Source organism: Salmo salar, chromosome ssa19 (assembly GCF_905237065.1).
Source record: "Salmo salar chromosome ssa19, Ssal_v3.1, whole genome shotgun sequence".
Classification (NCBI taxonomy): Eukaryota; Metazoa; Chordata; class Actinopteri; order Salmoniformes; family Salmonidae; genus Salmo; species Salmo salar.
The window spans coordinates 54,167,428-54,184,106 of NC_059460.1; the positions used below are offsets into that span (position 1 = coordinate 54,167,428).

Consider the following 16,679-nt stretch of genomic DNA (forward strand, 5'->3'; position numbering starts at 1 on the left):
TGACTTGCATTACTGGGGGCATCAGTACGATCTGCTGACATCTGTCTGCCACTGGCAAAATAACGACTAGAGTATGCACAGAAACATTTAAATGCTAAGACTAAACACACACACACACACACACCCACACACACATTCAAGTAAGTGCCAAAGTTCACAGAATACTGACTTTGGGAGGGGGTTTCTTGAGGAGGACCAGCAGAGCTTGAAGGACCAGGTTTGAGAAACGAGGGCCAATCGGGACATAGTCTGAGAACAAGGACACCAAAGCACAAAGAGTTAACGAGAATTTGGAATAAATATTCCGACCTCATGATTCAATGATCTGTGGACTTTTACCATCAAAGTGATGCTTGGGTGGAAAATCTAAGAGCATGGTTTTCCAACACATGGTTCTTTGAGAAGGTCTGTATCCTAAGCCAACTGCCCAGTGTTTACTGTATGTTACAACCCTGAACTTAAAAGGATGCTTAAAAAAGAAACGAAAAGAAGAACAGTGTAACCACAAATGCAAGCAGGACCTTACCCAGCAAGCGTTCAATGTCGTCCACCACTACACAGCTCAGCTGGGACTTGTAGGCATCTTCAAATATCTGGAACAAAGAGGGTTAAGGGTGGTCAAGACACAGGTACTGACACAGGTGTGTGTGTGTAACCCTTTCCTCACCTTCTTGATGGCCTGGCACTTAGCGATTTCGGAGTGACCGATCATCTTGTCAGGAGAACAGATCTTTATAAAGGGAAACTGGGATTCCTCTGCGATCTTAGCTGCTAGGGCCGTCTTTCCACTGTTGGGGGGACCTAGGAGACAGAGCATAGTATACTATATATACCGCTATCCTGTATTTTCAACCAAAGGACATCTTAACGATAATATGATTATTTGAATAAATCTTTGCATTTATCAGTATGTTTAAATATATCTTTCAGCTCTTATAATGCCAAACGTTGGAAAATGTCTTTCTTTTATATATCTTTATTTTACCATCTTCATGCTGGTGTCATTTTTAGCAGTAAAGGGGTAAAAAAAATTACTATAGACATGTTACCATGTTCTATAGACGTGTTACAATGTTCTATAGTATATTCTTTAGACGTGTTACAATGTTCTATAGTATATTCTATAGACGTGTTACCATGTTCTATAGTATATTCTATAGACGTGTTACAATGTTCTATAGTATATTCTATAGACGTGTTACCATGTTCTATAGTATATTCTATAGACGTGTTACCATGTTCTATAGTATATTCTATAGACGTGTTACCATGTTCTATAGTATATTCTATAGACGTGTTACAATGTTCTATAGTATATTCTATAGACGTGTTACAATGTTCTATAGTATATTCTATAGACGTGTTACAATGTTCTATAGTATATTCTATAGACGTGTTACAATGTTCTATAGTATATTCTATAGACGTGTTACAATGTTCTATAGTATATTCTATAGACGTGTTACCATGTTCTATAGTATATTCTATAGACGTGTTACAATGTTCTATAGTATATTCTATAGACGTGTTACCATGTTCTATAGTATATTCTATAGACGTGTTACCATGTTCTATAGTATATTCTATAGACGTGTTACAATGTTCTATAGTATATTCTATAGACGTGTTACCATGTTCTATAGTATATTCTATAGACGTGTTACCATGTTCTATAGTATATTCTATAGACGTGTTACCATGTTCTATAGTATATTCTATAGACGTGTTACAATGTTCTATAGTATATTCTATAGACGTGTTACCATGTTCTATAGTATATTCTATAGACGTGTTACCATGTTCTATAGTATATTCTATAGACGTGTTACCATGTTCTATAGTATATTCTATAGACGTGTTACAATGTTCTATAGTATATTCTATAGACGTGTTACAATGTTCTATAGTATATTCTATAGACGTGTTACCATGTTCTATAGTATATTCTATAGACGTGTTACAATGTTCTATAGTATATTCTATAGACGTGTTACAATGTTCTATAGTATATTCTATAGACGTGTTACCATGTTCTATAGTATATTCTATAGACGTGTTACCATGTTCTATAGTATATTCTATAGACGTGTTACCATGTTCTATAGTATATTCTATAGACGTGTTACAATGTTCTATAGTATATTCTATAGACGTGTTACAATGTTCTATAGTATATTCTATAGACGTGTTACAATGTTCTATAGTATATTCTATAGACGTGTTACAATGTTCTATAGTATATTCTATAGACGTGTTACCATGTTCTATAGTATATTCTATAGACGTGTTACCATGTTCTATAGTATATTCTATAGACGTGTTACCATGTTCTATAGTATATTCTATAGACGTGTTACCATGTTCTATAGTATATTCTATAGACGTGTTACAATGTTCTATAGTATATTCTATAGACGTGTTACAATGTTCTATAGTATATTCTATAGACGTGTTACCATGTTCTATAGTATATTCTATAGACGTGTTACCATGTTCTATAGTATATTCTATAGACGTGTTACAATGTTCTATAGTATATTCTATAGACGTGTTACAATGTTCTATAGTATATTCTATAGACGTGTTACAATGTTCTATAGTATATTCTATAGACGTGTTACAATGTTCTATAGTATATTCTATAGACGTGTTACAATGTTCTATAGTATATTCTATAGACGTGTTACAATGTTCTATAGTATATTCTATAGACGTGTTACCATGTTCTATAGTATATTCTATAGACGTGTTACAATGTTCTATAGTATATTCTATAGACATAATATAGAACATTGTAACAGTTGTTGGTGTCATTGCTTTTCTTACTAGCACTGACTTTGCTCAGAGCTGCTTTGCTGAGGGAAATTTGACATACTATGACTGTGAGATGCTCTCGAGTGGCGCAGTGGTCTAAGGTGTCACCACAGACCCTGGTTCGATCCCGGGCTGTATCACAACCGGACGTGATCAGGAGTCCCATAGGACGGCGCACAATTGGCCCTGCGTCATCCGGGTTAGGGGAGTGTTTGCCCGTGGCAGGCCGTCTTTGTAAATAATAATGTGTTCTTAACTGAATTGCCTAGTTAAATAAAGTTTAAATAAAATGTGCTTGTCGTACCTAGCTACCTTAAGATAAATGCACTAACTGTAAGTCGATCTGGATAAAATTGTCTGCTAACTGATTCAAATGTAAAAGTGTGTGTGTGTGTTACCTTCCAGGAGCACAGACACCAGCGGTGTGCGGTCGCTGTTCTTAGTCTGCTGCACCAGCAGCTCCCCATCATCCAGCACAGCAGTTACCGGGTCACCCCACTTTATGATGCCATTCATGATGTAGCTGGCATAGTCCTCCGAGTTGGTACCAAAAGCCTGGCCATGAGAGAGAGCGAGAGAGAGAGTCAGATCCACTAAACCAGGGTTCCCAAATAGGCAGCCCGCTGGCCAAATTCAGCCTGCGGGTGATTTTATTTGCCCCCCCCAAGTTTTTTTTTCGCTAAAATATTCGTTCTTGAATATAAAGGCTGTATAATTACCAGGAAATGAGCTCAAAGTGATTTTAACGAAGGAAATCTGTTCCCAAGTATTCCCACGCATAAATAGAGAGGCATATGTGATCGCTTCCAAATGTAATCAAGGTTTGAAATGATTCTGTTTTTGTCAAATACTATATCTGTTTGGGGTTACTGCGGTCAATTTGCAGTGTACAAATTATTTATAACTATGTTCCAGCCAACCGACCATGCTCTGAAAGAAAAATTGGCCCACGGCTGAATGTAATTGGGGACCCTTGCACTTAACCATCCATAGCCTGAAAGGGTCCCTTATTAAAATCACTTCTTAAAAATATCTCAAAATTATTTAAAAAAAAATCTCATTCCCTGCATATAGTGGACACTGCCATCAACTGCAAGTGGATGATGACATTTTTGTAAGTCCAAATGTTGGAGGAGGACTTTTGGATGTAGGCAATGGTAAAGAGAGAGGGCTGGAGAAAAGTAAAGAGATGGAGGACGGAAGGGGTCTACTCACAGGTTTGATGTCGTTGTCCAGCGAGGCCAGGAAGTCATCTCTGTGGACCTGCAGATTCACAGCCTTCTCCAGGTCCACCTCCACGGTGGCACTGGCCTGCAGGGGGACAGAAGGACATGTTATTAGGATGGTGCAATACAGACGGTTAATAGATGTTCAACAAACTGTTCGACTAACTTTAAAGCTAAACCCTGACACTAGATTTATTAATGGCACTGTTATATCAAGGAGTGAAGACAAAATGTTCACGCTAATCATTGATAGTATCTACCTTTATTTCGTCCTATAATGATGACAAGGTAATAGTGACTTTTAGGTCTTACTGATTTAACACACACACACACACACACACACACACACACACACACACACACACACACACACACACACACACACACACACACACACACACACACACACACACACACACACACACACACACACACACACACACACACACACACACACACACACAGATTAAGCGAGGTGGTAGTCTGTTAAGTGGTCTGCCCCCCCACCACACTCCTGGACCATATTAGAGGGTGATGACATGGACAGACAAGGGCTTACACAGGTGTAATGGCTGGAGAGCTCCCTCCCCTCCCCTCCATCTCTCTCTCGGTCCTTATCACTCGTTTTCTCCCTCCCTCCCTCCCAGACGAGAGTTGTCTGACCTTTCCGCTCTGAGGGAGCACTTTGTCTCATGGCTGACTGTGAAATACCTACGAGACCTACAGCTCCTTAACACATAAAGATTGTCAGTTGTAGAGTTAATGCTGAGAAGAGAAAAACGCCCTCTACCTTGGCCAGGGCTGCCCAACCCTCTTTCTGGAGATCGAACGTCCTGTAGGTTTTCAGTCTAACCCCAATTTAACATACCTGAAATGGCTACTTAAGGTCTTGGCGAGCAGCTAATAACTAGAACCAGGTGTGCTAAATCAGGGTTGGACTGAAAATCTTGAGGATGTTAGCTCTCCAACCAAGAGGGTTGATCTAGGCTAATGAAAATGGCCACCTGTGTGTAATAGTGACCTTGATGTGTCGGTTCATGGCAGTGGACTGGGCAGCTCTGACCAGCCCTTCCAGCTCGGCTCCGCTGTAGTTCTTGGTCTCGGTGGCCAGCTCGCTGACATCCACGTCGCTGCCCAGCAGGTTGAACTGACGCATTTTAGCCGTGTGGATGTTGAGGATCTGGACACGCCCCTTCTCATCAGGCAAACCTGGGGGAGGAAGCGCGAGGGGAAACGTCTCGTATATATCTGTGTGTTTTTTACCGTGTAACTGCATACTGTACAAGAGATGGAAATGGAACAGTAGAAATGTCTGGGTGTTGGTTTGTTGGTTGTCGGGTAAAAAGGTACGACATCTATGAATAACAATGTCTTTCTCAGAAGAAAAGAAACTACCTGAAAACAAACAAAACCGGAATACAGTAAACTAACAAAAATGAAGCAAGGTCTTTGGTTAGGGTGGATGCTTTGTGGTGTACTACGTTCTGCTTTCTTACCGATCTCCATTTTGACTTCCAACCTGCCTGGTCTCAACAAGGCCTCGTCTATCAGGTCAGGCCTGTTGGTCATTCCTTAGAGACACAGGTGGAGAGATAGAGGGAGAAGGAGGATGAGATAGAAGAAGAGGAAGGGAAAGAAAGGCATAGCTCAGATAATCCCGCTCATCTTTTCAGACCAACTCGACCGGTCAGTCAAGCAGACTGTGGCCCTACTACATACTATTTTAGAAAGTACTGTTTAGTAAAAACGTATGCAGTAAGCAACAAATATCAACATGCTACTCAACCATATTGAAAAGCGCAATCGCGCTTGTTGCGAGCCATTCATTCATTTTTGCAGTGTCCCCTATTCTGTCCCCTATTGATTCATTGACCTAATAAACTGATTGGTTCGAGTCCAGAATGCTTATTGGTTGACAGCCGTGGCACAGTATATCAGACCATATACCACGGGTATGACAAAACATTTAGTTTTACAGCTCTAATTACGTTGGTAACCAGTTTAAAATCGCAGTATGGCACCTCGGGGGTGTGTGATATACGGCCAACATACCACAGCTATGGGATGTATACAGGCACTCTGCGTTGCGTTGTGCGTAAGAACAGCCCTTAGCCATGGTATATTGGCCATATACCGCACCCCCTTAGGCCTTATTGCTTAATTATACTAAACAAAAGATAAATAACTTTGATTTTTCAAAACGAATCCAATCTGTAAGTGGTTGGACTTATTGCAACTGTTACGGAGATGTTTGTTCCAGTTTAGATGGTTTAGGTAGTCTTGTTTGACAAGCTCTTCACCATAGCAGTCCTTTTGAATGCAGGTTGTCGGTGATAAAAAGATCAAATTGTTGAATATCCTCCCTCTGGCTGGATTCCAATAGGAATTACCAATCACTTCACTAGCCAGCATATTGTGACTTGCAGATCGGATATGACCCATGAGCCAGGATCATCAGATCACAATGTAAGACTTCAGTGTTTTGTTAGACTTCAGTGTTTTGTTAGACTTCAGTGCGGCTTTTGGCTTTATCAATCATAGTTGCTGCTGGAAAAACATAAAGCATTGTATTTGGGACAAATCATTCACTAAACCTCAACTAAATCTTGTAATAAATAATGTGGAAATTGAGCACGTTTTGGGTGACTAAACTGCTTGGAGTAACACTGGATTGTAAACTGTCACGGTCAAACCATATTGATACAACAGTCGCTAAGATGGGGAGAAGTCTGTCCATAACAAAGCGCTGCTCTACCTTCTAAACAACACTATCAACAAGGCAGGTCCTACAGGCCCTAGTTTTGTCACACCTGGACTACTGTTCAGTTGTGTGGTCAGGTGCCACAAAAAGGGACTTAGGAAAATTGCAATTGACTCAGAACAGGGCAGCACGGCTGGCCCTTGGATTTACACAGAGAGCTAACATGAATAATATGAAAGTCAATCTCTCCTGGCTCAAAGTGGAGGAGAGGTTCACTTCATCACTACTTGTATTTATGAGAGGTATTGACATGTTGAATGTCACCCATGCATACCCTACAAGACATGCCACAAGAGGTCTCTTTACAGTCCCCAAGTCCAGAACAGACTATGGGAGGTGCACAGTACAGCACAGAGCCATGACTACATGGAACTCTATTCCACATCAATTAACTGATGAAAGCAGTAAAATTGTATTAAAAAAAAAACAGGTAAAAATACACCTTATGGAACAGCGGGGACTGTGAAGCAACACAAACATAGGCACAGACACATGCGTCCACACACACAATAACATATGCACTATACACACACACATACATATGGATTTTGTACTGTAGATATGTGGTAGTGGTGGAGTAGGGGCCTAAGGGCACACAGTGTGTTGTGAAATCTGAACATATTGTAATGTTTTTAAAATTGTATAACTGCCGTAATTTTGCTAGACCACAGGAAGAGTAGCTGCTGCTTTGGCAATGGGTATCCATAATAAATACAAATACAAATGTTGGGGAAAAACTAGGCCATATCTAAAAGGCCTTATGAAATGTCTAATATATGGTCATAAATGTTTTACTTTTAATTCAAACACATTCACTTGAAGGTTTCAGGACTATACGTTTTTGACTGCAAAAACCATGCCTCTGTCACTAACACACACATTCATGGGTCGGTATCTCTAACATTCACTTGAAAGGCATGCTGGGAAATATGTAACTGAGGCTCTACACACTACAATGTTAAAACACCACAAAATATTACTTTAACACAACTAAGTGTTCTTTTAAAGCTGCATTATGTAACTTTTTGGGCGACCTGACAAAATTCACATAGAAATGTGTATTATAGCTTTGTCATTCTCATTGAAAGCAAGTCTAATAAGTGGTTGATCTGTGCTATTTCTACATTTCCCATTTTAAAGTTTAGTTTTTGGGTCTTTTACTTTCAGGTTTGTACACCAGTTTCAAACAGCTGAAAATACAATATTTCTGGTTATGGATAATATATAGCGGTTAAGATGATACAATGATTCTCTACATTATTGCTTGTTTAGGTACATAAACTGAAATTAGGTGAACTATTAGAATTTTTGCAACAAGGAAATGCCGAAGAAATTTCTGCATAGTGCATCTTTAAGTCGGAATTTGCAACACCCACAGTGTTAGTGACCCAACACTCTTAGGGTGTTAGTTTGTCAACACTTTGAAAAGTGTTGGTTTAACACTATTTCAGTGGGTCACATACACACACTAAGAAAGTGTTAAATTTAACACTGTGGGTGTTAAAATTCTGATATCAAATTTGCTGTGTATTTATAAGTACTTGGACACGGCGTGTGTGCGTGCGTGTGTGTGTATACATTTGCATACACTACCGGTCAAAAGTTTTAGAACATATGGAATCATGTAGTAAGAAAAAAGGTGTTAAAAAAAAAAATCTAAATATATTTTATATTTCAGATTTTTCAAATAGCCACCCTTTTACTTGATGACAGCTTTGCAAACTCTTGCATTCTCTCAACCAGCTTCACCTGGAATGCTTTTCCAACAGTCTTAAAGAAGTTCCCACATGCTGAGCATGCTGAGCACTTGTTGGCTGCTTTTCCTTCACTCTGCGGTCAGACTCATCCCAAACCATCTCAATTTGGTTGAGGTCAGGGGATTGTGAAGGCCAGGTCATCTGATGCAGCACTCCATCACTCTCCTTCTTGGTCAAATAGCCCTTACACAGCTTGGAGGTGTGTTGGGTCATTGTCCTGTTGAAAAACAAATGACAGTCCCACTAAGCCCAAACCAGATCGGATGGTGTATCACTGCAGAATGCTGTGGTAGCCATGCTGGTTACGTGTGCCTTGAATTGTAAATAAATCACAGACAGTGTCACCAGAAAAGCACCCCCACATCATAACACCTCCTCCTCCATGCTTTACGGTGGGAAATACACATGCGTTCACCCACACCGCGTCTCACAAAGACACAGCAGTTGAAAGCAAAAATCTCCAATTTGGACTCCAGACCAAAGGACAAATTTCCATCCGTCTAAAGTCCATTGCTCCTGTTTCTTGGCACAAGCAAGTCTCTTCTTCTTATTGGTGTCCTTTAGTAGTGGTTTCTTTGCAGTAATTTGACCATGAAGGCCTGATTCACAGTCTCCTCTGAACAGTTGATGTTGAGATGTATCTGTTACTTGAACTCTGTGAAGAATTTATTTGGGCTGCAATTTCTGAGGCTGGTAACTAATGAACTTATCCTCTGCAGCAGAGGTAACTCTGGGTCTTCCATTCCTGTGACGGTCCTCATGAGAGCCAGTTTCATCATAGCGCTTGATGGTTTTTGCAACTGCACTTGAAGAAACGTTAAAAGTTCTTGAAATGTTCTGTATTGACTGACCTTCATGTCTTAAAGTAATGATGGACTGTTGTTTCTCTTTGCTTATTTGAGCTGTTCTTGCCATAATATGGACTTGGTATTTTACCATATAGGGCTATCTTCTGTATACCACCCCTACCTTGCCACAACACAACTGATTGGCTCAAACACATTAAGAAGGAAAGAAATTCCATAAATTAACTTTAAACAAGTCACACCTGTTAATTGAAATGCATTCCAGGTGACTACTTCATGAAGCTGGTTGAGAGAATGGCAAGTGTGTGCAAAGCTGTCATTAAGGCAAGGGGTAGCTATTTGAAGAATCTCAAAAATATTTTGATTTGTTTAACACTTTTTTGGTTACTACATGATTCCATATGTGTTATTTCATAGCTTTGATGTCTTCGCTATTATTCTACAATGTAGAAAATAGTCAAAATAAAGAAAAACCCTGGAATGAGTAGGTGTGTCCAAACTTTTGACTGGTACTGTATGTGTGTATGTGTTTCTGTGCGCACGTATGTGTATGCGCATGTATGCGTGTTTACCTATGACCAGGATGTTGTTGAGCTGCTCTACTCCGTCTATCTTGGAGAGCAGCTGGTTGACCACCGTGTCGTGGACACCTGTGCTGCCCGCCATGCTGCCACGTTGCTTACAGATGGCGTCGATCTCGTCAAAGATGATGATGTGCAGCCCACTGTTGGCGCCCAGCTGTGGAAGGAGAGAGATATGGGTGAATGAAGCAGGAGGAAGGATGCTGTGGTCACACAGTCAATGCAGTGCTAACTTAGGAGAATATGTAGAATGTCTACCACTCGCAGCCATGGCTGTTCTGGGCTAAATTCTCCTTGGTGTGACCAGAGTGAAATCTAAAACCTTTCAAAGCCTCCTCATCCTCCCTCTGCTCTGCCATGGAGGGACAGAGTCCGCACAGAGAAAGATAAAGAGAGAAAGAGAGAGTTTGTGTGAGAGAGAGACCGAGAGAATGCGTGAGAGAAAGAGAGAGAGCGAGGTGAGAGAGACTGAAAGCGAGAGATAGAGAGAGCGGGGTGGGGGGTTATCTGTCCATCTCTGGCCCTGTCAGTCTCCAGACGTAGCATTAAAAGCAGGTGTGGAGCTGGGCTTATTGTGGGCTAGGTGAGAGAGGGGGACAGAGAGGGGGACAGAGAGGGGGACAGAGAGGGGGACAGAGATAACCCAGCAACTCATTAGGTGGTGAGGAGTGAGGCCGTCACTGTCACACCGACGTCACCATGGGGGCTCAATACACAACTGTCCCCCAGTATGGTGAAACCCACTGACTTTTCCACCGTTATTATTACTAATATGCCTCCTTAAAGGGCAAATCAATCTTCTGCAGGAGAAATGAGCTTCTCCGTGAGGATTTGTGTGATGCTTATCTGTGTTTCGTGGAGTAGGCTGCATATTGGCCTCAGGATAAGGAATCCATTTAGTATGACATCTATTTGATTGACTTGTTATCAGGTATGTTGTGCTTGATAACCACATGAGTAATTGCAGTGAAGGTACTGGGTGTAATTAATGACATACACAATTGATTTACTTGTGTGTGTGTGTGTGTGTGTGTGTGTGTGTGTGTGTGTGTGTGTGTGTGTGTGTGTGTGTGTGTGTGTACGCATCTTACTGAGTTTTTATCTATGTCACATTGTGTTTATGATTTTTTTTCCCTCCCACCCTCTTCTGCTCGTCCTCTGCGTCGGCGAACAGCTTCCTGATGTTGGCCTCGGACTCTCCCACGTACTTATTGAGGATCTCAGGGCCGTTGACCACCTTGGGCTCGCGGGCGTTCAGCATCTTCCCAATCTGCCTGGCCATCAGAGTCTTACCACAGCCAGGAGGCCCGAACAACAGGATGCCCTTCACGTGCTTACAGCCTGCCAGGGAGGGACACACCGACACAAAGTTAACAGAAACACATCAGCCTTGGTGTGAATGGTTTGTGTGCGTCACAATCGTATCAGAGTCGGTGGGAAAAGTCCTTAGGCCTCTTTAGCACTCTATGCTTCCATTGGCTCTTTCTCCGATGCACTGTGTTTGAGGTGACTTTTGCCTTAAAGTCATTGTCCGATCTCATCCCTGATTCATATGTCACATCCAGATATGAAACATTCCCAAGGTATTTAAAGTTCACAAGTTCAATTTGTGAGAATGAGCAGGAAAAACTGATGAATCAGCTAGATTTACTGTATTTACTGCTCTGATTCACTACAAGTTGACTCTGTGGTGTGTTTCTTATAAAGATCAAGTCTTGTGATTAGACCCAACCAATTTGGAGCAGTTTTGGGTCTAGACTGAAACCCAGACTGCATTGGTCCTAGTAGCTTTTTGCACCTGTTTAGTGACATTTGCTCCCAACTCATCGAAGGGCCAGAGATAAACATCGCCCCTGTCATTTATACGTGCTGAAGGGGAGACAGACAGGGGTAGTGAGGAGGGGCTGCAGGTAAAGCATTATAGCGTGTGTGATCCCTTGCCGTCTTCCTGACTTTTGCGGGAGTGTGAGGAGACATGGAGAGAGTGAGAGCCCCCCCCCACCACACACACACACACACACACACACCTCCCCCCTATGATCATCTCTCTCAGCACCTGCGCTCCCCGACACTCCCCAATTACACCCTCACCTTTAGACTCTCCTCTATCAGGGCTCGCCATCTCATTAGACCAGCCAGCTGGCCACAGCCAGGGGCCAACTCCTGCACCCCATAGCACCCAGCCGCCCTGCTTAAGGTCATCTCTCGCACTCACACTGGACGCCATGAGGCTAGGACTGGGGCTCTCTCTCTGTGTGTGTTTGTGTGTGGATGATGCAGAAGAGCACCTGACTTGCTTTCACTATGAACCATCCTTTGGTGTTGGGAATCAGCATTGTAATCTGAGACATGTCAAACAACTATTTACCAGTGCATGCAAGGATTATTCCGTGGGGGATGGTTGTCTGCGTCATAACTGACGGACGACTGACGAATGAGAGCAGCATCTCGAGAGGACACTACATTGTCTGTCCAATGATGGAAGCCCCCTTGGGCCTAACCGAGTGAGTCAGACAATTCATTTTTCAAATAACTAGTTTACCGGTAGTCTAGTGTTCAGTAGTGTTGTCAAACAAAGCGAAAAGTCTTAAACTACATTGTCAGTGCAATAATAGTATCCCCATTCGGTCCATTTGTTTGAGACTGTCACAATGTGTAGTAGTATTGGTCTGAAAACCAATGCCATCAGAACACAGAGAGTCTTATTCATATCATGGTGTTTCATCCAGAGACCGATTGTGTGATTTGGTTTGGCAGGCTGTCCTGCCCCCCCCCCCTCCCCCTCCCCTCACAGTTGCTAATGGTTCAGTCTGTCTAACGTTAGGTTGGAACACAGGCTCACTGGGACCTTGAAAAGTGGTTAGCAGGGGGATGTGGTGAGAGAAAAATACACAGAGAGCTATAAAAAGTACAAGTAAGAGAGCGAGAAACAGTGTGCAAGAGAACAGGCATGTGTGAAAATAACACTGAATACAATGGATTGAGTGAAAGTCAAGAAAGAGAAACTGCTGTTGAGAAAGAAAGATCTGGAGGACGAGAAAGACCAACCGAGACAGAGAGACAGAGAGGAGCTCACCCATCTGCTCCACGATGTCTGGAGGGAAGACTCGAGAGGCGAAGGCCCTACGGAAGATGTCAGAGAACTCCTTGTCCAGGCCACCGATGCCCATGCGCTCAAAGTTCCAGTCTGGGTTGATGATGGACTGACGAGACTCTCTGGTCTTCGCTTTCCCTTGATTTTCAGAAAGGCAAATATACAAAAAAGGTTAAATACTTTGTTAACCTCAGGTTCTCATCTATTTCACGTTTGACATTTTCTTCTTTATTAGTGTTTGTATGTGTGTAAACCTAGCACCAGTGGCAGCTCATAGATGGTGCTAAGCTTTTCATGTATTAACTAAATAGTCCATCAAAGACATAATGAAACATGTACTTTACATGCCACTGAATGAATGACACTTTCCTCTCTAGAGCCATCTCAATTTCATCACTCAAAACAACTGAAAGCAAGGGGAGGATAGCCAAACAAAAAATGTGGACAGGGTGCCCCCTTGGGGTCGTATTGGGTTACAACAAGCACATGACACAAACCGATAAAGTCAGTCAGGGTGGTTGAGTGAGGCCGAGTGTCACTTAGCATAGCCTTGTAAACGTATCCACTTTGGTTCATTACGCAAATATCAAGCCTAATTTGTTTACATCTTAATATCCCGGGTCTATCACGCTTTGAGCGGACCAACTTCTCAGATATACACAACCCTGATTTACAAATACCTTAATGGAGTGAGACTAAATAGATTATCTGTAGTCACTTAATACAAGACAGCGTTTTTCACATGAGAGCAAGCCGAGGATGACACTTACCAATGAGGGTAAGAGAGGAGCTCTCTGCCTTCTCGAAAACCACCTGGCTGTTGCCCAGCAACAAGCCAATGTCAATCTGTAAAGACCACAGAGATAGAAGACAGTTAGGAGTGAGATGTGGACAGAGAATTCCACACGTTTTCTATGAGAATTTACTTTACTAACTAGCACCTTCGTTGTGGCTTACTTCACCATGTTGTGTACACGATAACTACTGTATAGCTAGTGTAACTATAATAAACTCAGGAAAAAAAGAAACATCCCTTTTTCAGGACCCTGTCTGTCAAAGATAATTCGTAAAAATCCAAATAACTTCACAGATCTTCATTGTAAAGGGTTTAAACACTGTTTCCCATGCTTGTTCAATGAACCATAAACAGTTAATGAACATGCACCTATGAAACAGTCGTTAAGACACTAACAGCTTACAGACGGTAGACAATTAAGGTCACAGTTATGAAACTTAGGACACTAAAGAAGCCTTTCTGCTAACTCTGAAAAACACCAAAAGAAAGATGCCCAGGGTCCCTGCGTGAATGTGCCTTAGGCATGCTGCAAGGAGGCATGAGGACTGCAGACGTGGCCAGGGCAATAAATTGCAATGTCTGTACTGTGAGACGCCTAAGACAGTGCTACAGGGAGACAGGACAGACAGCTGATCATCCTCGCAGTGGCAGACCACGTGTAACAACACCTGCACAGGATCGGTACGCACAATCTCTCCATCAGTGCTCAGACTGTCCGCAATAGGCTGAGAGAGGTTGGACTGAGGGCTTGTAGGCCTGTTGTAAGGCAGGTCCTCACCAGACATCACCGGCAACAACGTCGCCTATGGGCACAAACCCACCATCGCTGGACCGTACAGAACTGACAAAAAGTGCTCTTCACTGACGAGTCGCGGTTTTGTCTCACCAGGGGTGATGGTCGGATTCACGTTTATCGTCGAAGGAATGAGTGTTACACCGAGGCCTGTACTTTGGAGCGGGATCGATTTGGAGGTGGAGGGTCCATCATGGTCTGGGGCGGTGTGTCACAGCATCATCGGACTGAGCTTGTTGTCATTGCAGGCAATCTCAACGCTGTGCGTTACAGGGAACACATCCTCCTCCCTCATGTGGTACCCTTCCTGCAGGCTCATCCTGACATGACCCTCCAGCATGACAATGCCACCAGCCATACTGATCGTTCTGTGTGTGATTTCCTGCAAGACAGGAATGTCAGTGTTCTGCCATGGCCTGCGAAGAGTCCAGATCTCAATCCCATTGAGCACGTCTGGGACCTGTTGGATCGGAGGGTGAGGACTAGGGCCATTCCCCCTAGAAATGTCCGGGAACTTGCAGGTGCCTTGGTGGAAGAGTGGGGTAACATCTCACAGCAAGAACTGGCAAATCTGGTGCAGTCCATGAGGAGGAGATGCACTGCATTACTTAATGCAGCTGGAGGCCACACCAGATACTGAATGTTACTTTTGTTTTTGACCCCCCCCTTTGTTCAGGGACACATTATTCAATTTCTGTTAGTCACATGTCTGTGGAACTTGTTAAGTTTTTCTCAGTTGTTGAATCTTATGTTCATACAAATATTTACACATGTTAAGTTTGCTGAAAATAAACACAGTTGACAGTGAGAGGACGTTTCTTTTTTTGCTGAGTTTCTAAGTAGTTATGAGTAGTTATAGTGTATGAATAGTCCTATGTAATGTAACATGGAATGGTGCTAATCGGATTAATAGAGGTCATGAGAGGGTTGATGCTGGAGGTACATGTACATTTTGCTTCTTCCCAGAGACTGCATCTCCCTTGAGGATGCTGGGGTCCATGGCCTCGATGTCCTTTATCAGCAGGCCAAACAGCTTATCACTGAAACTAAACACCAGCTATATAGACAGAGAGAAACAGGACGAAAAGTGGACAATATGATATAAGAATGTAAAGCATAACAGCATGTAAACAAATACAAACCGTGGCAAATTGTCACAACGTAACACCATTTTCAAAGGTTCTTGCACGCCATCTGAATGAGTATTTGGCTAAACTAATCTATGGGGATAAACATGATTTGTTAAGGATCGCCTTGCATCAGACGATGGAAGTCGACTATTGCATGTGATACATTTTGCCCCAGAATGAAATGATTCCCCTGACATCTTACCATTAGATGCAGAAAAAGCCTTTGATAGGTTAGAATGGGAGTACCTACGGATCGCACTAGGTCATCTGGGCTTGTGTGCTAAATAAATCAATCTGATTAAAGTTTCGTACGCCAACTCTGGTGCAATGCTGACGACCGGCACCAACTGCTCCTCCTTCTGTTCCCATCTCTAGAGCTTCTTTCCCCATCTCTAGAGCTTCTGTCCCCATCTCTAGAGCTTCTGTCCCCATCTCTAGAGCTTCTGTCCCCATCTCTAGAGCTTCTGACCCCATCTCTAGAGCTTCTGACCCCATCTCTAGAGCTTCTGACCCCATCTCTAGAGCTTCTGTCCCCATCTCTAGAGCTTCTGTCCCCATCTCTAGAGCTTCTGACCCCATCTCTAGAGCTTCTGTCCCCATCTCTAGAGCTTCTGACCCCATCTCTAGAGCTTCTGACCCCATCTCTAGAGCTTCTGACCCCATCTCTAGAGCTTCTGTCCCCATCTCTAGAGCCTCTGTCCCCATCTCTTCATTGCTTCTCATTCTCTCGCTACAGCCTCTAGCCCGAGCCGCACGGCAACCCAATGCCATAGAACCAATTATCATTAATGGCGCTCCCCATTTTATCTCGCTGTATGCAGATGATGTCCTCTTGTTTAAAATTTTTGATTTAGTACATTTAGTAGCTTCTCGGGATAGAAAATTAACTGGCAAAAGACTCGACTGTTGTCCCTTAACAAT

General features: G+C 42.6%; 1 protein-coding gene across 1 annotated transcript in view; it reads right to left on the reverse strand.

The window, feature by feature from the left end:
• LOC106579324 (vesicle-fusing ATPase) overlaps positions 1 to 16,679 on the reverse strand; it is a 55,123-nt gene that overhangs the window by 5,643 nt on the left and 32,801 nt on the right. The window contains exons 6-17 of the mRNA XM_014159144.2: positions 15,578 to 15,685; positions 13,810 to 13,885; positions 13,022 to 13,177; positions 11,087 to 11,286; positions 9,937 to 10,102; positions 5,537 to 5,611; positions 5,062 to 5,249; positions 4,030 to 4,125; positions 3,213 to 3,369; positions 668 to 801; positions 527 to 593; positions 170 to 249 (exon numbers count right to left, since the gene is read on the reverse strand). Of these exons, the coding sequence (XP_014014619.1) occupies positions 170 to 249; positions 527 to 593; positions 668 to 801; positions 3,213 to 3,369; positions 4,030 to 4,125; positions 5,062 to 5,249; positions 5,537 to 5,611; positions 9,937 to 10,102; positions 11,087 to 11,286; positions 13,022 to 13,177; positions 13,810 to 13,885; positions 15,578 to 15,685 (1,503 nt within the window). The remainder of the gene's footprint in view (positions 1 to 169; positions 250 to 526; positions 594 to 667; positions 802 to 3,212; positions 3,370 to 4,029; positions 4,126 to 5,061; positions 5,250 to 5,536; positions 5,612 to 9,936; positions 10,103 to 11,086; positions 11,287 to 13,021; positions 13,178 to 13,809; positions 13,886 to 15,577; positions 15,686 to 16,679) is intronic.